Below are 24,059 nucleotides of genomic sequence, written 5' to 3' on the forward strand. Positions count from 1 at the left end.
AGGGGAGGGGGGGGTTGAAGGAGTATTATGGTCTGTATTTTGGCTTACATGGTAATCTGACCCCGCCTGTAACCCCCACCCCCTCGCGAGTGCTTATCTCCATGGCAACAACCCGGTACAGGAAGAATATTATGGTCTGTAGTTTCTCTTTGCTCAAAAATGAAATTATGGGATGTTGCTTGTTGGCTGTCTGTGTGGGGGAGGGGCAGCGGCGTGCTGGTCTCCATGACAACCGCCCCCATATCCTTCTGATTGGTGATTATGGGATGTTACCCAACCCCCCTTCCTCACCACCACCACCCCCCACCCCCACCCCACCTCTTCCCCCCATATGCACACATGAACACTGTGTTCACAGTGAAAGAGAGGGGAGGGGGGGAGAAAGAGAGAGCTTGTGTGATAGAGAGACAGAACTTAGGAGTGTGCATGTGTTCCATTTCCGTGGTTCTTTGTGACAGCACTCTGCTACACCGTGTGAGAGCAAGAAACCCAGGAAGAGACTAACCAGCCAGTCAGCAGTCAGTCAGTAAGACAAAGGGAGGGCTGGTGGGAGGAGACAGGGGAGAGGGACAGAGTAGTCACAAAATGAAGGTGTGCTGAGTCAGAGATATGTGAGAGAGTCCTAGAAAAGGTATTGAAATGTATGGAGATTGAGCGAGAACTCTCTGTCTAGAATCGTGCAGGCAATCTATGACACGGAAGTGACAGCTTTTCTTATCTGTGCAGACTAGACAGAAACAGGACCTTCTGAGTTTGTTGTCCCAAATCGACTACAGTAGTTCATTATATTTAAGGCCTCACGCGCAAAGAGACACAGAGAAAGCCACAACAGACACACACACACACACACAGTTAGTCAGCTGTTCGGCTCCTGCAGTTAGAAACATTGAGGGATGGAGAAGAAGAACATTGCTGTGAATAAGGCCTTGATCCTACTTTGCTGTTTGGCTGTCTGGGCCCTTAGAAATGACCTCTATGATCTAAGACCTATCCCTTTTTAAATAATGCCACCTGCCCTCTTAAGTGCTTGCTCATAGGACAGGGTGGTGTGTAGTCTACAAAAACTTGTGGTATGAATGACAATGTTTGGCACTACAGCAATAGACTAAGGTATGGTCCTTGAGTGATGACCTGTAAAACACAGAGTATGCTTTCTGGTAGAAGTGCTCATCTAATAGATTTAAGACTATGGTTGTGCCTATGTGACTGACTCTGTGCATGGCTGGTTGGTTGTTACTGCTCTTCAATGTACAGTGCAGTGTCTCTGCATACATATAGATGGTGAGACTCAAGTTAAATGCAGTCATGTGGCGCACAGTTGCCATGTGACGGCTCTCTTTTTTTCCATCCCTTTCTCTTTTTGGAGTTATGCTTATTGTGGGATGTCAGTGACTGTGCTGATTATTATTATGGGATGTCAGACGGGGGTGGGAGGGGGTGAGCGTTTCCATGGTAATGTCGGTTGCTAAGGGGGGCACGGAGGAATGGGGAAGAGACTGCATGTGCGTGTGTGGGGGGGGGGGGGGGAGGGGGGTGGATTATTATGGTCTGTACGTTGCAAGGTAACTATGCAGAGTGGGGGAGGGGTGAGTGTGTGTGGGGGGGGTTATTATGGGATGTCTGCCCCCTGATCTCTTTGTGTGTATGCGCGCGGGGTGTAGTGAGAGGGAGACGGCGACGTCGTGTGCAACGCAGGACAACATACGAAAAAAGATTAGAATAACGTTACAGAATTTATTAATTTATACATAGTTGTCCCAAAAATACACAAACTATTGAAAGACAATTTACATAACGCTGTATTATACTGTTTTAATACAGTGGAATCAAGTTGTGAGTATTATTCTTTTTGGGGCTTCATTGTTTCAGCTTAGTTTAGAATCTCTCCATGAAACGTAAGAACTGGAAGGAGTGATAAATACATTACAGAACGTTTAGAATTTATTCCGGGAATCTTTTTTTTTATTCTCTTACCTCGCCGGTAATGCTAGCTAGTAAAGCTAACGGGTATGCTAGCTAATGGGACGGAAAAGTAGTTGGAAGATGGCATGTGTCAGATGGCTTTATGTATGCATAAATTGAAATAGTTTAGTTACATTATCCATCTTTAATATTGTATCGTAAGCACTATTCTTCTTGTGCATGTGTATTTATTATTTCTGACACTGCGAGTTCTAAATATTCACTTCCGTTTTCTTTTTGTTCTTTTTATTTCCACCCCTTTCCGAAACCTGTCCCTCATCTGGCACGACCTGGACTGGACAAATTCAAGACTGGGACATAAGAACTCCGGAGGCGAAACGGATTTGCTTGCCAACTTTCTGCAAACTTTATTTGGTTAGCTTGGAGTTTGGCTAACTAAATTTAAAGTTTGCAATAATGTCTGGAAGTGAGGATGATAGAGATGATTTTGGACCCGAAGACCGGTCTATTCTGCACGGTAGGAAACTGTCTTCAAATTTATAGTTTGCCAATCTCTAGTTAGTGAGCTAACGTTACGCAGATGGTTAATTAACAGACTTCAGCGAATTTGTGTATTGCCTTTTAAATGTGTGTACTTATGTAGCCGTCTACCCTAGTTAGCTAGCTATCTTAGACCATTCTTTTGTGTGCATACGCTAACTAGCTAATGTTAGTATCAATACCAGCTTGTATGCCGAAGGAAAAATCTGACGGAATTGTCATTATAGCCTGCGCATGCTAACCGCTGGTCTTCTTGTTTCAGAAAAATACATTGAGGTATTACCTCACGATTTCTCTCTTCGTTCAATGGCTTAGATTTTTTTTCGCCGACCCACACCGGCATATTCATGCGGCCTAGCTTAAACTAGCTAGCTGCCGGTATATGTTACGTGCCTATGACAATATGGAGGCAGCCAGTTAGCTTGAAAGCTGGAAGATGACGTTCGGTAGCTCTCCACCTCTCTGCTGGGTGGTTGGTGGCTCCGCTTTGCGTGGTAGAAATAAAAAAGCCCATTCTGCAGTAACCATAGCTAGCAACATTTCTGAAAAAAGTAAATATACACACAAACTTAATATCAAGAATCAGCTTTGTTTATACACAACCGAGCTCGCGCAAGACAACCATCGAATATTTGAGCTTGAGGGAAAATGGATCGCTCACTGCACGAGGGAATTTTCCGATTCAGATGTCACGTTTTTAAGTTCTTGTATATCAGACGAATTACTGCGGTTGTGAGATGCAATACAAGTGGCTGGTTAACACAGAAGACAGTAATTTTGCAAATTGACTTTTGATAACGCACTGTTGGCTTGCGAGCTAGCTCATCTAGCAATTTAACGTCTATGTTGCCAGGTTAGCCAAAGCTAGCCTGATGTTTCACCACACTCAAGATTGTCTGCTTTTGTGATGCTTGCCAAGTAAGACGATGGCTACGGTCTAATTTGAAGCCATAGTTCTCATAAATACATCAGTGTTTTAAAACATTACACGCTATGTTTGCCTACACTTAATTTATAACACACACCATTTTGTTGCACACACCAAGTTCACATCAATTAACTCGTCCCGTTCATTTCAGATGAGGACGACGAGGAGCTGTCGGAGACTGAGGCTCCTAAGGTGAAGAAAAAGAAGAAGGCCAAGAAGAGCCGTGAAAGCAAAAGCAGCAAGAGGCGTTCTCGCAGAGAGGTACCCTGCACAGCACTCCCTGAACTGTCCATGTGTGCATGTTTTTTTTTAGTCACTCATAGTTTCTTAACTTATTCAAAATCACAATTTATAGCTGCATAACATAATATCCACATTCTTACAAGATTAAATGCATCAGTGTGACCTCATTCTGTACCAATAGATACAAACAAATAAAATAAATTTCCCAACTAATGACCCATCCATAGTGATGAACTGCATTTCCCATAACCCTCTGCCATGGTTTTGTCCAGGATGTGCCAGTCAGCTCCCCAGAGGCCATGGAGGTGCCCGAGGTGGAGGCCGAGGAGGAGCGAGGAGCCCGCGGCTCAGACAGCGAGGGCAGCGACTACAACCCCGGCAGGAAGAAGAAGAAGAGGACGAGTGCAGGGAGGGAGAAGAGGAGGAGCAGCATGGGCGCAGAGAAGAACTCTGGAGGCTCCTCCGCCTCCAAGAGGAAGGACCCGGAGCCCGAGGAGGAGGAGGAGGAGGAAGATGATGACGACAGCTCGGTGAGAACTGGCTTTGATTTTCAGAGAAGCGGTTATGGTCGTAAGGGGACCTCCATTGAGAGGTGTTTTTGTCATGCGTTTTGTTTGGGTCATGTTGTTATTGTGGGTGGATATTATATCTATGTCATCAATGTTTTTATGTGAGGCTCTGTCCAGACTGGTAAAACGTTTCCTTGGGAAAGGACAATGAATCCGTCGATCTTCATGCCCACGTGTAGTCTGCCACAACATCGGCCAGTACTCAAATAAAACCAAGTAGATTCAACTTCCTGTAGCGTCTGGTCCTGATCTGAGTTCCCTGACTCATAGCCTAGTTTGACTCTTACTCACAATATAATTAAGTTTCACTCAATCTTTTGTTGTCAGGAGCCAAAGACATCGTCCCAGCTCCTGGATGACTGGGGCATGGAGGACATTGACCACATTTTCAGTGAGGAAGACTACCGCTCTCTCACTAACTACAAGGCTTTCAGTCAATACGTCAGGTAAACAATACATTGCATCTCTCCATATGCATCTCTCTCCATATCCATCTTTTTCATTATACACACATCTCTTTTCTTATCTCTCACTTTCCCTCATCTCTTTTGGCTGTTTTACCCTTCTTTTTCTGTGTCTATCCTCTGCCCGTGACTCATCTCAACCATCTACCTGCTTTCTCTCACTCCCCAGGCCCCTCATCGCAGCCAAGAACCCCAAGATTGCCGTGTCAAAGATGATGATGGTTCTGGGGGCCAAGTGGCGAGAGTTCAGCACCAACAACCCGCTGCGAGGCTCTGCTGCCGCCAACGCAGCCCTGGCCACAGCCAACGTCTCAGCCGCTGTGGACAGCATGGTGGCAGAGGTGGTGCCCCCTGCACCCGCCCCTGCCCCGCCCCCACCCATCGAGCCCCAGCCACCCCCCGCACCACCCCTACGCAAGGCCAAGACCAAGGAGGGCAAAGGTGGGCGCTGGTCAAGGGTCCCATCCGTGTTCCCATACAAAGCCTGTTTCCTTATTTGGAAAGCGAGTCTTACACGTCTTGGTTGTCTGTCCAGGTCCGAATGCGCGTAAGAAGTCAAAGCCCGCTCCTAAACCCCAGGAGAAGAAGAAGCCCAACACCAAGAAGGTGGCTCCCCTCAAGATCAAACTGGGAGGCTTCAACAGCAAGAGGAAACGCTCCTCGGTAAAGTCCTTATTTCTTCCTCCCTGATTTCGGCCCTGCCCCCTCTGGATGCGTTTACTTAGTGTGATCCGTCTCCCCTCTCTTGATTGGCTCAGAGCGAGGAGGACGAGCCCGACGTGGACAGTGACTTTGACGACGCCAGCATCAACAGCATCTCCGTGTCAGACGGCTCCACCAGCCGCAGCAGCCGCTCCAAGAAGAAGCCCAAGAGCAAACCCAAGAAGAAGAAGGGTCAGTCGTGTGTGTGTCCGCATGTGTTCGTTGGTACTTCCGTTCATCTATGCTGCTATGACGCTGTTATGTGTTGCCACACTTAAGATCTTTGTGTGATTGTGGGAGTTAATGTGTAGGTGTGTGTGTATGTGTCAACTGCTATTGAGTCAGTATGTGAGTCACTACAAGACCACAGTTGGAAGTAATTTGTTTCACAGTGTCCCAAGCTAAAGCAAGCATTTTACAACCTTTTTTTTGGAGACCCCCCTATTCCCTTCGAATGTGCACACACACACACACACACACACTCTCTGCTATGAAGTGTCTGACTCCTCTGTCTCCCCCCCCCTCCTGCAGTGGAGACAGAGGATGGAGACGGCTATGAGACAGACCACCAGGACTACTGCGAGGTGTGTCAGCAGGGCGGGGAGATCATCCTGTGTGACACCTGTCCGCGGGCCTACCACATGGTCTGTCTGGACCCCGACATGGAGAAAGCCCCCGAGGGCACCTGGAGCTGCCCACACTGTGTAAGTGGCCCGTCTAACTGGCCGGCTGGAGCCGACGGACACGTCCACCAGCCAATCAGCTGTGGTTGTTCAGTGAGGTGACCGATGGCGTGTGTGGTGTCCGTCTTTTCTCTCTCCCCCCCCCCCCCCCCCCCCCCCCTCCCCCAGGAGAAGGAGGGTATCCAGTGGGAGGCGCGGGAGGAGGGTTCGGAAGGCGAGGAGGAGAGCGAGGTGATGGGCGAGCCCGAGGAGGACGACCACCACATGGAGTTCTGCCGCGTGTGCAAGGACGGCGGGGAGCTGCTGTGCTGCGACTCCTGCCCCTCTTCCTACCACATCCACTGCCTCAACCCGCCCTTGCCAGAGATCCCCAACGGAGAGTGGATCTGCCCACGGTGCACTGTGAGTCCATAGCCTATGGGGGTGGGAGCCCGGGTGGATGATTGGCAGTGGCCTCAGCCAGTCGGCATGGGAGCGGGGAGGATTCAGGGACTAACCGAGGCCTGGCTTTGATGCTTCATAACAGCATGTATTTGGTTCTTCTGTGTAATTCTCTTTTCTCCCCCCTTCCCCAGTGTCCAAACATGAAAGGCAAGGTGCAGAAGATTCTGACCTGGCGTTGGGGGGACCCCCCTCCCCCAACCCCCGTGCCCCGCCCACCAGACCTCCCGGCCGACAGCCCTGACCCCGCCCCTCTGGCCGGCAGGCCCGAGAGGGAGTTCTTTGCCAAGTGGAGCAACATGTCATACTGGCACTGCTCCTGGGTGTCAGAGCTACAGGTAGGCGTCTGGGTGGACACAGTCATGCTTCATCTCCAAAAGTCCATAAACCCGTACACCCACGCACACACAATCAAACTTCCCCCTCACTCACTACATCACACATGCACACAGCAACTCTTCTAACCGTCTTCTCCCCCGACCAATCCAGTTGGAGCTCCACTGCCAGGTGATGTTCCGGAACTACCAGCGCAAGAACGACATGGACGAGCCCCCTCCCATTGACTTTGGCGGCGAGGGCGAGGAGGACAAGAGCACCAAGAGGAAGAACAAGGACCCCCTGTACGCCAAGATGGAGGAGAAGTTCTACCGCTTCGGCATCAAGATGGAGTGGATGATGATTCACCGGATCCTCAACCACAGGTGAGACCACCTCCACTCTGAAACTCTCCCAGAGCTACTGGTAAGGGTCTTTCTAAGTAGTGGTTCAGTTAGATGTTCTGGGGAGCAAGGCGTTACAGAGTCAGAGAGGGGGGGGGGGTTGATTCAACTGCACCCAAACCTGTCTGATATTTTTACGATCGTTCAGTTAACTTTCTGTCTGTGTTCCCTTCAGCATGGACAAGAAGAACAATGTCCATTACCTCATCAAATGGAAGGACCTGCCCTACGACCAGGCCACCTGGGAGGCAGAGGACATGGACGTCCCAGAGTTCGACATCTACAAGCTGCAATACTGGCACCACAGGCAAGGACCCCTTCCGTCCCATACACACCTAGGACCCCCTCCGTCCCATACACACCTAGGACCCCCTCCGTCCCATACACACCTAGGACCCCCTCCCTCCCATACACACCTAGGGCTTTTCAAACATGACTCATTTAGTTGTGAACCTTGAGTACCCCTGTTCCCTCCACCACCACCTCAAAAGACAGTGCTTATGAGGAGGTTCTCTTTTCATCTTCTCTGTGCTGGCCTGTTGCAGGGAGCTCATGATGGGAGACGAAGGTAAACCAGGGAAGAAGGTCAAGGTCAAGGGCAAGGTCAAGAGGCTGGACAGGCCGCCAGAGAACCCTGTGGTTGATGTGAGTGTGTGTGTGTGTGTGTGGGGCCCGGACCCAGTGTTCATTGTCGAAGCAGATTTTCATAGATGTTGTTGAACTCCCCAAGTGTTAATGTCTCACCCTACTTACCCCCCCAGCCCACCATCAAGTTTGACCGTCAGCCAGAGTACCTGGACTCCACGGGGGGCACCCTGCATCCGTACCAGCTGGAGGGCCTCAACTGGCTGCGCTTCTCCTGGGCGCAGGGCACCGACACCATCCTGGCTGACGAGATGGGCCTGGGCAAAACCGTGCAGACTGCTGTCTTCCTCTACTCGCTCTACAAAGAGGTGCGTGGCAGGTAGAGCCGGGCCTGGTCCTGGTCTGTGTGTTTTAGTGTGTCTAAGCGGGAAATGACAGATTTTTTGAAAGTCTTGTGCGCATCATGCAAAGATGCTTAAGAAAGGGTTACTTTGCATACATGTTTAGTTTTTTTTTTTTTTTTTGTAAAGTTAACAAAAAAAATCTATTTCCATAAAGTTTGTGTAGTTGACAGGCCTATCTGATGGGAAGTACAAACACTGCCCCTAGTGTATCCATGTCGTCAGTCTATACTACATATTCAACTGTACTAGTCCAGCCATTTTGTTTAAGTCAGGTGAAATTTGACGACATTAAGCCTGGGAGCTGAGTAAACACACAGCTGGGATCACATGGGGGCCACTGCCACCTATGGGTTGGAGGGTAGAACGCACTTCCTTTGACAGCACCACAGTGAACCTACTAAAGGCAAACACTTTATTTCTGGGCTTGGGCTGAAAGAAGAAAAAAAGAGAAATTATATATATATAACATTTTAAATATAAGGCTAAAATATAGAGATTTCAGTGGGCTAATGCTACAAAAAACTAAAGTGTGTGTGTGTGTGTAATGAGCTCCTCCCTTGCGTTGTGTGTCCTCCAGGGCCACTCCAAAGGGCCGTTCCTGGTGAGCGCCCCCCTCTCCACCATCATCAACTGGGAGCGGGAGTTTGAGATGTGGGCTCCAGACATGTACGTGGTCACTTATGTGGGAGACAAGGACAGCAGGGCCGTCATCAGGGAGAACGAGTTCTCCTTCGAGGACAACGCCATCAGAGGAGGCAAGAAGGCCTCCAGGATGAAGGTGAGGGGGAGGAGGGGAGGAGGAAGGAACACACATCAACGCTCGTCTGATTATTAAGTCCATAAGACATTGAAATGGTCAAAACAAGGCCTGCTTTTTCCAACTGAAGTGGAAAAAATAACACATAAGAATGATCCCATAATTATGTGTAAAAGAAAGTCTTGTCTCCCTGAGCTTGCGTAACTAAAGGGTTAAGTCCTTGCAGTTATGTGCCGGCTGCTCTCACTCGAGGTGCCATCCTTGATAACCCCTCTACTTCAATGTTGACCTTCTCTTCCTATCTCTCCCCCCTCCCCCTGCAGAAAGACTCGTCGGTCAAGTTCCACGTCCTGCTGACGTCGTATGAGCTCATCACCATTGACATGGCCATCCTGGGCTCCATAGACTGGGCCTGCCTGGTGGTGGACGAGGCCCACAGGCTCAAGAACAACCAGTCCAAGGTAGGATGGAGACACACTGAGAAAAACATCCCCATCTCTATGCAATACTGTGTGTAATGCTTGTTTTTCCCCTCTCCTCCTCCTCCTGCTGTGGTGCAGTTCTTCAGAGTGCTGAACAACTACCCCCTGCAGCACAAGCTGCTGCTCACCGGCACTCCTCTGCAGAACAACCTGGAAGAGCTCTTCCACCTGCTCAACTTCCTCACCCCAGAGAGGTTCAGGTAGGTCTGTGCCTGTGTGTGCCTGTGTGTGTCTGTGTGTGCTTGGCATGCACACTCATAGGATACATCAAAACTGTTTGTGCTCACCCAGTACATTATCGCCAAAGTGTTTCTATGACTAGATCCTCCCTGTTGCTGAGGTGTTACTACCGGCCCAGTGACTAACCCCCATCTCTCCCCCTCTCAGTAACCTGGAGGGCTTCCTGGAGGAGTTTGCTGACATCGCCAAAGAGGACCAGATCAAGAAGCTGCACGACATGCTGGGCCCGCACATGCTCAGAAGACTGAAGGCCGACGTCTTCAAACACATGCCTTCAAAGACCGAGCTCATCGTCAGGGTGGAGCTCAGCCCCATGCAGAAGTGAGTGAGCGAGGGAGGGAGGGAGGGAGGAGGGACAAGGGAGGAGAGGAGTTGCTTCTCTGACAAGTCCTTCTCAAACAGTGGAGGCTGATGTTGTCGTTCTGACGGGCTTGTTTCCCCTCTGCGTCACCAGGAAGTACTACAAGTTCATCCTCACTCGTAACTTTGAGGCCCTGAACACGCGAGGGGGGGGGAACCAAGTGTCTCTGCTCAACGTGGTCATGGACCTGAAGAAGTGCTGCAACCACCCCTACCTCTTCCCTGTGGCTGCTATGGTACGCTCCAGTCCCCCACTGCCTTCATATACAACACACCTTTAAAGTGCTGTAGAAATGATTGATTCATCAATTGACGATGGATACACCAATTTTTTTTTTTTTACATAGTCATATGACAACAACATATCAGGAAGTGGTTCTTGGGTACTCACGATTTGTTTCCTTCGTAACAGGAAGCTCCCAAGATGCCTAATGGGATGTACGACGGCGGCGCCCTCACTAAGGCTGCTGGGAAACTGACGCTGCTGCAGAAGATGATGCGGAAGCTGAAGGACGGAGGTCACAGGGTGCTCATCTTTTCTCAGGTAAACCACACGCAACCTCAACTCATTTCAACCACCCGGGTACATCATGCATGCATGTATGTATGCACGTTCTCTGGTGTTTCCTGACCCTCTCGCTGTGTCCATCGCCCCCCCCCCCCCCCCCCCCTCCCGTAGATGACCAAGATGCTGGACCTGCTTGAGGACTTCTTGGAGAACGAGGGTTACAAGTACGAGAGGATAGACGGCGGAATCACTGGCGGCATGAGACAGGAAGCCATCGACCGCTTCAACGGTGAGACTCGCACGCCTCCTCCACCCGGCTGGCCAGCTGGCGGACGGTACACGGCGGTTATGCCGCGTTGCTTAGTCAGAGTGGATGTGTGTGTGTGAAGCTGGGGGTTCATCGCCTGTGTGTTTTGTGTGGCAGCTCCGGGAGCGCTGCAGTTTGCCTTCCTGCTGTCCACCAGAGCGGGAGGGTTAGGGATCAACCTGGCCACGGCCGACACCGTCGTCATCTACGACTCGGACTGGAACCCCCACAATGACATCCAGGTAGGTGTCAACACACACCCTCACACACACACCTGTAACCTACCATAACCTACACCCCAGCTCACTTCATTAAAGAATCACTTGTTACACAGACTAGTGTCTTGTCGTCTAGTTTCGCTCCTCGTGTGGCAGCGATTGCTTCTGTGGAAGGTTCTAGAAAGTGATGGCGTGTCTCCCCCCAGGCGTTCAGCAGAGCCCATCGTATCGGACAGAACAAGAAGGTGATGATCTACCGCTTCGTCACCAAGGCCTCGGTGGAGGAGAGGATCACTCAGGTAGACTTCCACTCAACTCACTGATCCCTCAAGACAATCAATGAGTCCAACTCAAACAAGGAAAGTGGAGCTGTTAGTTCACTTACCTGGGGTTCCCCACCAGTAACACCCCCCTCCATCCTCCAGGTGGCTAAGAAGAAGATGATGCTGACCCACCTGGTGGTGCGGCCCGGCCTGGGCTCCAAGACGGGCTCCATGTCCAAACAGGAGCTGGACGACATCCTGAAGTTCGGCACCGAGGAGCTTTTCAAGGACGAGCTGGGAGAAGGTGAGTCTCTGGGATGGGTGAGTCTCTGGGAGGGGGTGAGTCTCTGGATGGGATGAGTCTCTGGGAGGGGGGGGAGTCTCTGGGAGAGGGGGAGTCTCTGGGAGGGGGGGGAGTCCTCTGGGAGGGGGGGGGAGTCTCTGGGAGGGGGTGAGTCTCTGGGAGGGGGGAGTCTCTGGGAGGGGGGGGAGTCTCTGGAGGGGGTGAGTCTCTGGAGGGGGGGGAGTCTCTGGGAGGGGGTGAGTCTCTGGGAGGGGGGAGTCTCTGGGAGGGGGGGGGAGTCTCTGGGAGGGGGTGAGTCTCTGGGAGGGGGGGAGTCTCTGGGAGGGGGGGAGGTCTCTGGGAGGGGGGAGTCTCTGGGAGGGGGGGGAGTCTCTGGGAGGGGGGGGAGTCTCTGGGAGGGGGGTGAGTCTCTGGGAGGGGGGTGAGTCTCTGGGAGGGGGTGAGTCTCTGGGAGGGGGGTGAGTCTCTGGGAGGGGGGTGAGTCTCTGGGAGGGGGGGGAGTCTCTGGGAGGGGTGAGTCTCTGGGAGGGGGGTGAGTCTCTGGGAGGGGGGTGAGTCTCTGGAGGGGGGGAGTCTCTGGGAGGGGGTTGAGTCTCTGGAGGGTGAGTCTCTGGAGGGGGGTGAGTCTCTGGAGGGGGGGAGTCTCTGGGAGGGGGGGGAGTCTCTGGGAGGGGGGGGAGTCTCTGGGAGAAGGTGAGTCTCTGGGAGGGGGGTGAGTCTCTGGGAGGGGGGTGAGTCTCTGGGAGGGGGTGAGTCTCTGGGAGGGGGGGAGTCTCTGGGAGGGGGGGAGTCTCTGGGAGGGGGGGAGTCTCTGGGAGGGGGGGGAGTCTCTGGGAGGGGGGGTCTCTGGGAGGGGGGGGAGTCTCTGGGAGGGGGGGGGAGTCTCTGGAGGGGGGTGAGTCTCCTGGATGGGATGAGTCTCTGGGAGGGGGGGAGTCTCTGGGAGAGGGGGAGTCTCTGGGAGAGGGGGAGTCTCTGGGAGGGGGTGAGTCTCTGGGAGGGGGGAGTCTCTGGGAGGGGGGGGAGTCTCTGGGAGGGGGGGAGTCTCTGGGAGGGGGGGAGTCTCTGGGATGGGATGAGAGATCCAGAGCATGAACGAGTACCTCAGCTCCTTCAAGGTGGCCCAGTACGTGGTCAAAGACGAGGAGGAGGCGGTGAGTTCTGCGTGTGTGTGATAGAGGGAGGTAGCGTGCCATGTGCATGCGTCTTCTGCGAGTCTTTTCCAGGTCCTGTATTCCAGGCCTCGTTTCGTGTATGTGGACGTTAAGTGTATTCAAACCCCCTTAACTCTTAGTAACTATAATTTTTTTTACATTAACCTCAGTCAAAGAAGACCATAAGTTCCCATCCAGTTCCCACTGATCTTTAAACCCCCCCCCCCCCCCCCCCCCCCCCCCCCACAGGAGGAGGAGGTGCAGCGCGAGGTGATCAAGCAGGAGGAGAGCGTGGACCCAGACTACTGGGAGAAGCTCCTGCGGCACCACTACGAGCAGCAGCAGGAGGACCTGGCCCGCAACCTGGGCAAGGGCAAGAGGATCCGCAAGCAGGTCAACTACAACGACGGCTCCCAGGAGGACCGAGGTAGTAGACGGGGTAACCATGGCGACGCGGCAACGCTTCCTTACCTTACACGCATGTCTGTGTGTGAATGGCGGGCGGGCGGGTGTGTGTGCGTGTGTGTACTTATTCCATTGCTTCATGCTTTTCCTCAAATCGGTGTGTGCGTGTGACAATGTATTTGTGCGCATGTGTCAAGTACATCCCTGTAGCGCGGGCGTGTGAGTGATGTCCTTGCATGGGTTGTGCCGTTTGACCGCCGCATTCAAAGCGCGGCGCAAACTTGACATAGGCTGTCGAAGCTTGTTGATGCCTGAGGGTCCACCCTGGTATCAGGTCAAACGGCTTCCAGAGTAACAACAGCATGGACTACACAGCTGTCTGGTTGAACTCCACTACACACAATGTTCTGTGTGGCCGCCATGATCTCACCAGAAAGAGGAAAATGCCGGCTCCTGCCCGCCCCCACATATATAGACACACACACACACACACAAAGCCACAGTGTCTCACATAGCTAGCTTCCTGGGAGATGTGGAGTGAGGATTTGTTTGTGTGTGAATAGCTGTTAAGGGTGTGTACTGTTTCCCTCTGTGCCTGTCACAGTTGGGTGTGTGTATGAAGCAGAGGCACACCTCCCCCCATGCATGTCAGGAGACATTCTCTGGCCCCTCCCCCTTCTAGCTCTCCTAGCTTTGTCAACACACTATTTATCTTCTCCTTGCCAGGAAACGGAACTGCTTTTGAACTGTTTCCAAACACTAACTGTTTGACTGCCCTGGCTGTCGTGCGTGTTCTCCTTGTAGAGGTGTGCTGTGTTAGATGCCAGGCTAACATGGCTGTCTGTGTTTCTGTCTCTCAGCGGACTGGCAGGACGACCAGTCAGACAATAACTCCGACTACTCCGTGGCGTCCGAGGAGGGAGACGAGGACTTCGACGAGAGGGCAGAAGGAAGTGAGTTCTTCCGGCGTGTCACTTCCCGCTGTCTACTTCACTCCGTCCGGGTCTCAGAGTGATGGCATGATGTCACTGCAACTCTCACGGTGGTCCTCCCCGGACTGTGTTCGGGTGAGGAACCACGTGTTGGTTCAGATGAACCTGTCGTGACCATGTTTGCCTGTGTGTTTCCAGCCAACTCCCGCAGGCCTAACCGCAAGGGCCTGAGGAACGACCGGGACAAACCACTACCCCCCCTGCTGGCCAGAGTGGGAGGCAACATTGAGGTGGGTGCTCGTACACAACAGGAAACCTGCATTAGTCATTCAGCAGACAATCCTCTCCATCGGCCTAGTATATCATGGCATCTGCCATCTGAAGTGTTTGTGTGTGAGCCAGCTGTAAGCCTGGTCCTGCTCTTGTTGTCCAGGTGCTGGGCTTCAACGCGCGCCAGAGAAAGGCCTTCCTGAATGCAGTGATGCGTTATGGGATGCCCCCCCAGGACGCCTTCACCACCCAGTGGCTGGTCAGAGACCTGCGAGGGAAGTCTGAGAAGGAGTTCAAGTAAGAACGCGTCCCCACACCTAGCTTCTGACGCACCAAGGACCTTTATAGAACACCACTGACAGCAGCCCACGTTAAGAAACCCAATGAATGTTTCTTTTTACGCGTTGCTTCTGCTTTCCTTCATAACCACCATCTCTCTCTCTCTCCTCCCCCCTTTCTCTCTCTCTCTCTCTCGCTCTCGCTCTCTCCCTCCCCCAGAGCGTACGTGTCTCTCTTCATGCGGCACCTGTGTGAGCCCGGGGCCGACGGAGCAGAGACCTTCGCCGACGGCGTCCCGCGCGAGGGGTTGTCGCGGCAACACGTCCTCACGCGCATCGGCGTGATGTCGCTGATCCGCAAGAAGGTAAACGGACATTTGAAACTATGCTAATACCCCGAACCTCTGTCCTGGTCTGCTGTGTTGTGGTCTCTGACCGAGCCTAACCCTCCGGTCCTTTCCAGGTCCAGGAGTTTGAGCACGTGAACGGCCAGTGGTCCATGCCCTGGATGATGGAGCTGGAGGAGAATAAGAAGGCTGCTGCTGCTGCCGCCCACCCTGACTCCCCAGGGAAGACCCCCTCCACAGGCACCCCAGCAGACACCCAGCCCAACACCCCCGCCACAGGTACTGACACACACACACACAGTATTGGTCCCCCTCCACCTGTCTTCTTCTTCTATTCCATTTTTTCCTCCCTCCTTCCAACTCCTCTGTACTCAGCCACAGTGCTGTTTCAACCCCTGCCACTTCCTTCCTGGTTCCTCCACCTCCCCCCCCCTGTGCCACTCTTAACCCCCACCCCCTGTGTCTGCTCACCCTCCCCAGCCCCCAAAACACCCTCCACCACCGCCACCCCTGCAGACACCCAGCCAAACACACCCGCTGCAGGTAACGCCTCCCCCCCCCCCCCCATCAGATTCCCAGAACGGGGGTCTGGGACAGAGGATCCCAGCCACGAGGGAGCTTGATGGATGTTTGTCAAACGGCGGGTGGTGGTGTCGGTGCCGTTGATGACGACGACAATCTTCTTCCCCCACAGTTGACGAAGCCTCGAAGACGGAGGAGGCCGGGAAGGATGGAGAGAAGGAGGCGAAAAAGGAGGGAGACGGCGAGAAGGAAGGCAAAGAGCCTGGCAAGACGGACGAGTCGGAGGTGATTGACATCCCTGACGAGGACGAGAGGACTCCCCCTCCGGAGGAGAAGGAGGAGAAGGAGGGAGAGGAGCCCATGGAGACAGACAAGGCCAGCGTCGGGGCGGAGAAGGAGAAAGAGAAGGAGAATGAGGGGGAGAAGGAGAATGACAAAGAGAAGGATGGAGACACTGCCGAGAAGATGGTGGAGGGAGTGGAGGACACCAAGTCTCCAGCTGAGACCAAGACGGAGGGGTCGGAGGTCAAATCGGAAGATTCCGAGGCCAAAGGTACCGTCTTCCATCCTGTCGGCGAAATGTGTCGGGAGCATATTGTTGTACATCTCAAAACAAACTTGCATGTGTCTCTCCGTTCTCGTCAGCAGCAGAGGATAAGAAAGACGAGAAGACTGACAAGATGGACACCACTCCTGCCACAGATGAGAAGAAAGGTACTGATTCTCTTTCGCTCTCTCTCCCTCTCTTGCTGTTCTTTATACACACATGTATGATGAGACTCCCCAGCCCTTGTGCGCCCTCCCTTTCTGACCCCGATCTCCTCGCGTCTCGTCCTCCAGAGCAAAAGGAGGAGAAGGACGGCGTGAAGACGGAGGAGCCAGCCAAGCTGCCGAACGGAGACAGCGTCAAGGAGGGCGGGGCCGTGGTGGTGGCGGCCGGAGGCAGCGAGGAGAAGAAGAAGGCCAAGACGAGGTTCATGTTCAACATCGCAGACGGAGGCTTCACAGGTGAGGCCAGGCCTCTCTCACACACACACACACTTTACCATTCCCACAGATTTCATAGCACCATCTAAATACTTTTTTGCTCTTCTGTCACTCAATCGTCTTTTCACCTCTATCTCTCCATCTCCCTCTTTCTCTCTCTCTCTCTGCAGAGCTGCACTCCTTGTGGCAGAACGAGGAGAGGGCTGCCACCGTCACCAAGAAGACCAATGAGATTTGGCACCGTCGCCATGACTACTGGCTGCTGGCTGGCATCATACAGTATCCTTTCTAATTGGCCGAGGTCCGACCTGTACAGAACCATTCTGCAAGAGACCAGCCTGCAAACGGCTTGTTGACGTCAGTCAGCATGCTGTTGAATCATCCCCATAGTGGTCTGTTTGATTAGTAGTTTTGAATATCAACACATTACAGTAGCCCATACCAACATTGGATGGTGAGCCGTAGCTTTTATTCTAGTGCGTTCAATTGAGTTCCCCATGGCTACAAGCCTGTGTTAGCACCCTTGACTCCGGTGCCCCCTAGACACGGCTATGCACGCTGGCAGGACATCCAGAACGACGTCAAATACGCCATCCTCAATGAGCCCTTCAAGGGCGAGATGAACCGAGGCAACTTCCTGGAGATCAAGAACAAGTTCCTGGCCAGGAGGTTCAAGGTACGCTCCCAGGGAGGAAAGAGGGAAGGGATGGAGGGATGAGGAAGGGATGAAGCAGAGGGGACAGCGAGATAGCTGCTCCAATAGTGCCAACGTTTATTGTGATACTGTGTAGACCATCCCAGCCTCAAAAAATATGTTCTCCCTTCCCCCCTCTCCTCCTCCCCCTCTCCTCAGCTCCTGGAGCAGGCCCTGGTGATTGAGGAGCAGCTCCGCAGGGCAGCCTACCTCAACATGTCTGAGGACCCCTCCCACCCCTCCATGGCCCTCAACACGCGCTTCAGCGAGGTGGAGTGCCTGGCCGAGTCCCACCAGCACCTCAGCAAAGAGTCCATGTCTGGGAACAAGCCCGCCAATGCCGTCCTGCACAAAGGTAGCCAGCGCAATGACCGCTTATTTTTCTTTGATCTTTTTTTAAGCTCCGTCGTTTGGTTATGGCAGCACTAGCTTGTCGTCATTTCTATCACTCACTCAAGTTGGCAGTTGTCTCCATAGTCATTTATGGCAAGCTTGCTTTCCTGACAAACATACAACAGGTGAATGTTTACTGTCCTGTTAGGCTTGGAGCACTTCTGACTGGACCAAAGAGCCTTCAATCTTGACTGATCTTGTTCCCCCTGCCCTTCCTCTGGTGTCCCTGTAACCTTCCTGTCCTCAGTGCTGAAGCAGCTGGAGGAGCTACTTAGCGACATGAAGGCGGACGTGACCCGTCTCCCGGCAACAATTGCCAGGATACCTCCTGTTGCCGTGAGGCTGCAGATGTCGGAGAGGAACATCCTGAGCCGGCTGGCCAGCAGGGGACCAGAGACACAGAGCCAGCAGGTACACACTCAGCAGGTACGGACAGCTGACACACACACCTGAGATCACCACAGGTACACACCTGACACACACACCTGATATATGTGTTGACCATGTTTTGTAACCAAGTAATCTCCCTTTATCTTCTGCAGATGTCACAGCAGTAGCCTGGACTAGGAGTGACCCTTCCCCCTCCCTTAACCACACCCCGCCTCACCACCTCGACATTCCTGATTGGCGCAGCAGACGATGACTCCACCCAAGCTTGAAGCCACACCCCTTTTACCTTTACATACGGACTTGCAGAGTTTCTATTGGCTGACCCTTGGACGCTGTGGAAATAAATGCTATTTTATTTTTGTCGTTTTTTCTCTTTTTGTTTTTTTTTTCAATTTCTGTATTAATATTATTGATATAATGTTATTATGATGGTTTTTTGGGACCTAAATAAAAATATGTAATAAAGTAATTTGCTGCTTATTAATGGGGATGTGGGGCTAGATGTTAATGGGGCTGTGTAGAACATACATTTAGACTTATGGTCCTACAATATGGATAAAACGGGGTTCCCTCAAGGTCTTAAGTCTAAAATTCTGAACTTTAAATTTAAGGCTTTAAAACGTCTTAAAAACGGTCAGATTTTCATCCCAGGTCTTAAATTTCATTTAGTCAGGTCTAAAAAAGGTTTTACCCTTGTTCATTTCCAGAAATGCTGGCCGCAGAAAGTTATTGCAAAGTAGAAAAAAGTATTAAGTCGTAGCCTACAAAGCGGAGCTCTAGAGTCCAGGGTTCGAATTACGGGGGCGGGGGGTTGACCCCCCTAATTAAGACTTGGACTCCCCCAAGAGGTAAAAACAGGTCGGGGTGGTCGATACATTGATATATTGTTCTTACCTATAATCGTAAATAATTACTTTACGCCCTGGAGAACAAGCTGACCCCCCCTATTATCTTTGTATAAGTCGCACTGTGTTTCTAACCAAACATCCTTAACCACTGAGCTATGTTAATTAAGGATGTGGGCTACTTTGTGAGGGGTCCTGTGTTCAAATCTGGCTGAAGGATCTTCTTGCAGCTCAATTTTAGCTCTTTGACATAAATAAAACGGATAAAAGGTAAATGCTCTGTGCTGGATTTGAACCCAGGTAGTTGTGGTTTAGGCCCTTGTTCTCAACCCACTACACCACCTTCTAATCATACTTACAAAACAAGTGAAAGTTTGCTGAAGGATTTCTAAGAACTCGTTCACAAAATACAGTGACGTTAAGTAGACTTTTTGAATAGACACACAATGACACAATGTGATTCATGCCTTTATTAGAACAAGCACACGCCAAGCAAATAGCTTATGCTTTTGCAGATATATAATCAAAGCGACTTATCAAAAATATTCCATCAAGCTCAGACCTTACTTAGAATTCTATACAGACGATTACTTGTAGACAGACAATTGTCTGTAGAATGGTGATTGTTATTCCCAGGTCAATAACGGATAATGTCACCTCATCCTTCCTCTCAGTGTAACGTAAAACATGTCTCTTTACAGTAACCACATCACATTGGAGCGAGATATGCTAGTCTGAACATAGTGACCACAGACCCACAGAATGACTAGACAGGAAAATGGAGGTTCACAAGACGAGTTAAAACTAACACACTAATACAAACATGGCGTCACCATGGCACGAGCACACATTAGAGGGAGTCTATAAAGAGTCATCAGAGAGGGAGGGGCAACAATGAGGTGGAGACATCAAGAGCACTCTGGAAAACACATTCAGTCAGTCCTTCATACATGGTTATGAAATGACAGAAAATGTCCATTGAGGAGGCAGGCATCAGTGAAAAGGGAAGGATTAGGAGATGGAAGAGGGCCGAGACAGGGATGAAGAGACTACAAAGAGGAGAAAGGCTTGGTTTCGTATCTTGTCCTGTATGTGTGGCTGAGACCCGCTCAATAGAAGAAATACACTGTACGAGAAGAAAAGAGGAAATGTCAAGAAATCTGTAATATTTGGTTCATGTAATACAATAAACCACAGACATGAATGACATAAGTAAACTGTTTCTGAGTTCTAGGATACTCACAGAAGACAACTCCTACGCATATAACACCTATAACTGCCATGATAATCATCATCTGAAAACAGTAATTGAAAAGGATTTTAGGTCAATACATTATACATTTCCTCAAAAATGTAATTTCCTCTCTCCTACTCAACATACACACAACCCCATACACACACATCCCAAGCTGTTGAACCACTGGTTGAACCTGCTTGAACCTGCAGCCAGCACTCAATAAATCAATATGAACTACTTCATATTGATTTATTGAGTGCTGGCTGCAGGTTGGTGGACCATGTAAGCAGGTGCAGCAGTCTGGACTGAGAAGGAGAGGTTTGCTTATACATCACAGGAGCTAGGAGCCATGATGGAGGGATATAAATACCGCGTGAGCCAGGGATGAAGGGATGATATTAAAGAGGAGCAAAAAGTGAAATAACTGATGATGGGGGCGGGGACCGGATGACAAGGATTAGAGGAGAACAAGGGGTTAGAGTGAAGGGGGAGGGGGGGGGAGGGGTGTTTCTTGTAAGTGACGTAGCATGTGTGACAGAAACTTTAGCGTGTGATTAATACTTGTGTGTGTGTGTACACGAGAGAGATCACGGGTGAAAAACATTTGGTAAAATGGGACAGACTGTGTGTGTGTGTGTGAGAGAGAGAGAGAGAGAGAGAGAGAGAGAGAGAGAGAGAGAGAGAGAGAGAGAGAGAGAGAGAGAGAGAGAGAGAGAGAGCAGGAAAAAGAAAAAGAGAGCATGATGGGGGAGAAGGAATGAGAGAAAGAGAGAGAGAGAGAGAGAGAGAGAGAGAGAGAGAGAGAGAGAGAGAGAGAGAGAGAGAGAGAGTGAGAGGGAAGAGAGCTTGAGAGAGGAGAGCATGAGTGAGGGTTGATGATTGGGGGGGTTGCATCACGAGCCACAGCTGGGATTTAATCCTGTTCCCTCTGTAATCCAGATTGAGATTTTCTAACCTGCCCCCTCCCCCTTCCCCTACAGAGACATCTCATTGGATGGGCAACAAGCCAGCCATCTGTGCCCACAGAGAAAGACAGAAAGAGAGAGAGAGAGAGAACTAACAGAAGCACAGAGAGGGAGAGAGAAAGAGGGGGAGGATTGACGTGGGACGGGTTAGGTTTATATTTTCATATTGGGAGAGAGAGGGATTGACAGATAGTTGGATGGAAAGATTGGAAATCTAATATGTTAAGTGAGTAGGAAGGAGAGAGCAGTGTACAAATTCAGAGGCCTAAGATGGAGCCCCTCAATGGTGAGGCAAGCACAGTCACAAAAACACACAGGACACCAGACCACAACCAGGACTCACAGGTAGAAGAGAGACAGTGCGTATGTGTTTGTGTAAAGGGGTTCTGGTTTATACAAAATGGCTGCCTGCGGAGCCCTTTCTCATAATGTGCTAATATGTTACGTCATGGTAGCTTGCACTGTGCAAGCCTCAGCATAAAACCGCAAAGTTGTTCTAATGGTTCAAGGCCTGACCTACTTGAAGGTTATCTTACAAATTGTTGGTATTAATTAATACCTGTCCTTTGGGAGATTGCGTCCTTTTCAGAAATGGTTTGGTCTCATTCTAATAACTTATATCCAGACTTTCTGCCTACATCTATAAACTGGCCTGCAACAAACACACTCACTCATTCACTCTCTCTTTTTCTCACACTTACATATACACACACGCAAACACTCACCTTGCAGTTTTTCCACCAGTACTTGTTCTTGAGCTTGGCAGCACTGCTCTCGAACTGTGAGGCGCCGGCCTGTAGGGCGTCGGCCCGGTCGTCCAGCTCAGAGAGCCGCTGGTCCCTCTCCAGAACCTTGTCCACATTTACGCGCATGATGTCCACCACCTGCAGGGGGCAACAGGGACTCTGGTCAGCAAACAGCAACACACTGGTCGAAGACTCTCAGAGACCACAGGAGAGGTGAGCATAATATGGACATCGACATGCCACGGGACCATGTATTCAAAAGGCTACATGTCAGCGTTGTTGACTATCGTTGAGTGCCTCATCGTTTAGTCCAGGGATTTTTGTCGTGATGTGACAGGTCGTGGTTATTGCTGAAGAACACATGATAAAGGATCTGAGAGGGAAACCTCAGGGCCACTGCGTGTCCAGAGGGTGAAACACTCCTTCTGACTGTTGGTGATGTCAGTCACGGGCGCAGAGAGCAGCAGTGGGAATGTATCTCCTCTTGGCCAATGATTGACCTTTCTCCTCCTCCAACCATCATTATTGCCTTGAACAATCACCCTACCTGTTGTTCCAAATAATCTTTCACCATCCATCCTTCCCTCATCCTTTCATTTATCTTCTCTTTTTACCCTTTCATCCCTTTCTTTCTATGACTCCAATGATCATTTCATTCTTCTCATCACACACACACAAACACAAACTGGGTCTTGCCTCGTCCACTTGTGCCTGGGTTTGCTGTAGTCGTCGGTTACTGGTGAGGTTGGGGGCCGGGGCTGGAGGCCCCCCCTCTCCCTCCGGGGCCCCTGGTGTCCCCGGGGTGGATGCTTCTGGAGTAGACCTGGAAGGGTGTGTGTGTAGAGGTATGGGGAGGGTGAAACAGAAGAGAAGTTTGGAGAGAGTAGGGACATAAAGAATCATCACACAAAAAAAGCATCCTTTGTTGAAATAACCCTATAGTTGATAACCTGCTGGAAGAGAATGACACGAGATTTTTGGATATGACATCAGCCCCACTGAGACAGTCTACAAGTCAATCCTGTACAACTCAGGCCTATTTGAAAAGGAATACACTGATAAATAATATCTTAACACGTCAAAAGGATTATAAATCTGGTCGACACTACCATCATGGTATTGGATAAAAGCACAAAATTAAGTCTAGACAAGACAATGTTAAGACATCGACATAAATACGAGGGCTTGACACGCTGTCAGAAGTTTTTCTTACATTCAAGACCGAGAATCACATTTATATTTAAATCTGAATGAGACAGGCTTGGTTTTCCACTAACAAAATGGAGTGAGATTAGTTGAAAAACATCGGAGACAGCGCTTCACAAAATAATGTGTAGAACGATAAACATGCCAAATGGATACCCAGATGAGCACCACACTAAAGTACCACAAATAAAGTAGAAATTATTCGTAATATTGATTTACAATCGTACATTTGACATTGTTTTAATACACTGATGAGTAATGTCATAGCGAATGACTCATTTTGGCACCGATATTGAGACTGTTTGTGACAGAGTTTGTATTTATGTATTATCATTTAAAACTAAAATGTTGTAAAACGAAATGTGAATTCAATACTACCATTTGTACATTTAAAAAAGAACAATTCCGTTTACTCACATCTCTGTGGAACGCAGCTCAGTAGTTTAAATCCGAGGTAACGGGAGAGCAAAAGGGTAGCGTGTAGGTTCAATGAGAGAGAGAGAGAGAGAGAGAGAGACAGAGAGAGAAAGAGAGAGAGAGGGGGGGGGGGACTAAGGTTGCTCCAGATCAGAGAATAAAATATATATAAAATTTAAAAAACATTACTAAATTCAAACGCGTTCTTTCACTTTCTCAACACACACCACTTTTATAACTGTAGAGCGGGTTGAGGCCGGTGAGGATAGAACCTTCCGAGACAGTTTGACGCACGTTTGTCGCGACACCGCACGGCAGTGTGCATCTGTAGTAGTGAAAGTTGGCTGAATGAGTCCCAATCGATGCTTGGAAAAACCACTTGATTCTAAACGTCTAATTTCCGATTATATAATTACACACAAGTTTTCAATTAAATGACAACTGCAGTGCAAATTGTTACAACAATTATAAAAATGTATGCGAAGAGAATGGAGGTACTGCGCTTTAGATTATTTGTAACACCTGCTCTTTCTTTTTGTTACCCATGCAGACACAAAGTTTTCCCTGGAGGCTTTTGCAGGCCTGGGGATATGCTTGCACATCTGGATCTGGCATCTGGATAGGAAGTCAG

The 24,059-nt window shown here is 50.4% G+C and overlaps 2 protein-coding genes across 2 annotated transcripts; one reads left to right on the plus strand and one right to left on the minus strand.

The window, feature by feature from the left end:
- The first annotated feature begins 1,639 nt into the window (after positions 1 to 1,639).
- On the plus strand, positions 1,640 to 18,473 carry chd4a (chromodomain helicase DNA binding protein 4a). Its single transcript, XM_062486474.1, is given in 41 exon segments — positions 1,640 to 1,833; positions 2,273 to 2,440; positions 3,543 to 3,652; positions 3,907 to 4,164; positions 4,531 to 4,649; positions 4,837 to 5,108; positions 5,203 to 5,330; positions 5,426 to 5,561; positions 5,901 to 6,073; positions 6,221 to 6,454; positions 6,628 to 6,831; positions 6,983 to 7,194; positions 7,388 to 7,519; positions 7,758 to 7,857; positions 7,974 to 8,165; positions 8,779 to 8,979; positions 9,282 to 9,419; positions 9,519 to 9,640; positions 9,828 to 10,001; positions 10,135 to 10,276; positions 10,453 to 10,584; positions 10,720 to 10,837; positions 10,973 to 11,097; positions 11,280 to 11,372; positions 11,499 to 11,715; positions 12,631 to 12,791; positions 13,044 to 13,221; positions 14,060 to 14,152; positions 14,330 to 14,421; positions 14,565 to 14,698; positions 14,900 to 15,044; positions 15,143 to 15,305; positions 15,507 to 15,569; positions 15,721 to 16,101; positions 16,194 to 16,262; positions 16,389 to 16,556; positions 16,706 to 16,814; positions 17,079 to 17,211; positions 17,389 to 17,584; positions 17,870 to 18,048; positions 18,165 to 18,473. Coding segments are annotated over 40 exon segments (6,072 nt in total). The 5' UTR covers positions 1,640 to 1,833; positions 2,273 to 2,379; the 3' UTR covers positions 18,180 to 18,473.
- An 839-nt stretch (positions 18,474 to 19,312) lies between these two features.
- Positions 19,313 to 23,641, minus strand: vamp1a (vesicle associated membrane protein 1a). Its single transcript, XM_062486473.1, has 5 exons — positions 23,429 to 23,641; positions 22,502 to 22,628; positions 21,785 to 21,943; positions 20,101 to 20,152; positions 19,313 to 19,983 (listed from the first exon to the last, which is right to left on the minus strand). Coding segments are annotated over exons 1-5 (357 nt in total). The 5' UTR covers positions 23,431 to 23,641; the 3' UTR covers positions 19,313 to 19,966.
- Between the last annotated feature and the right edge of the window lie 418 nt (positions 23,642 to 24,059).

This window comes from Osmerus eperlanus, chromosome 20 (genome assembly GCF_963692335.1).
Source record: "Osmerus eperlanus chromosome 20, fOsmEpe2.1, whole genome shotgun sequence".
NCBI lineage: Eukaryota > Metazoa > Chordata > Actinopteri > Osmeriformes > Osmeridae > Osmerus > Osmerus eperlanus.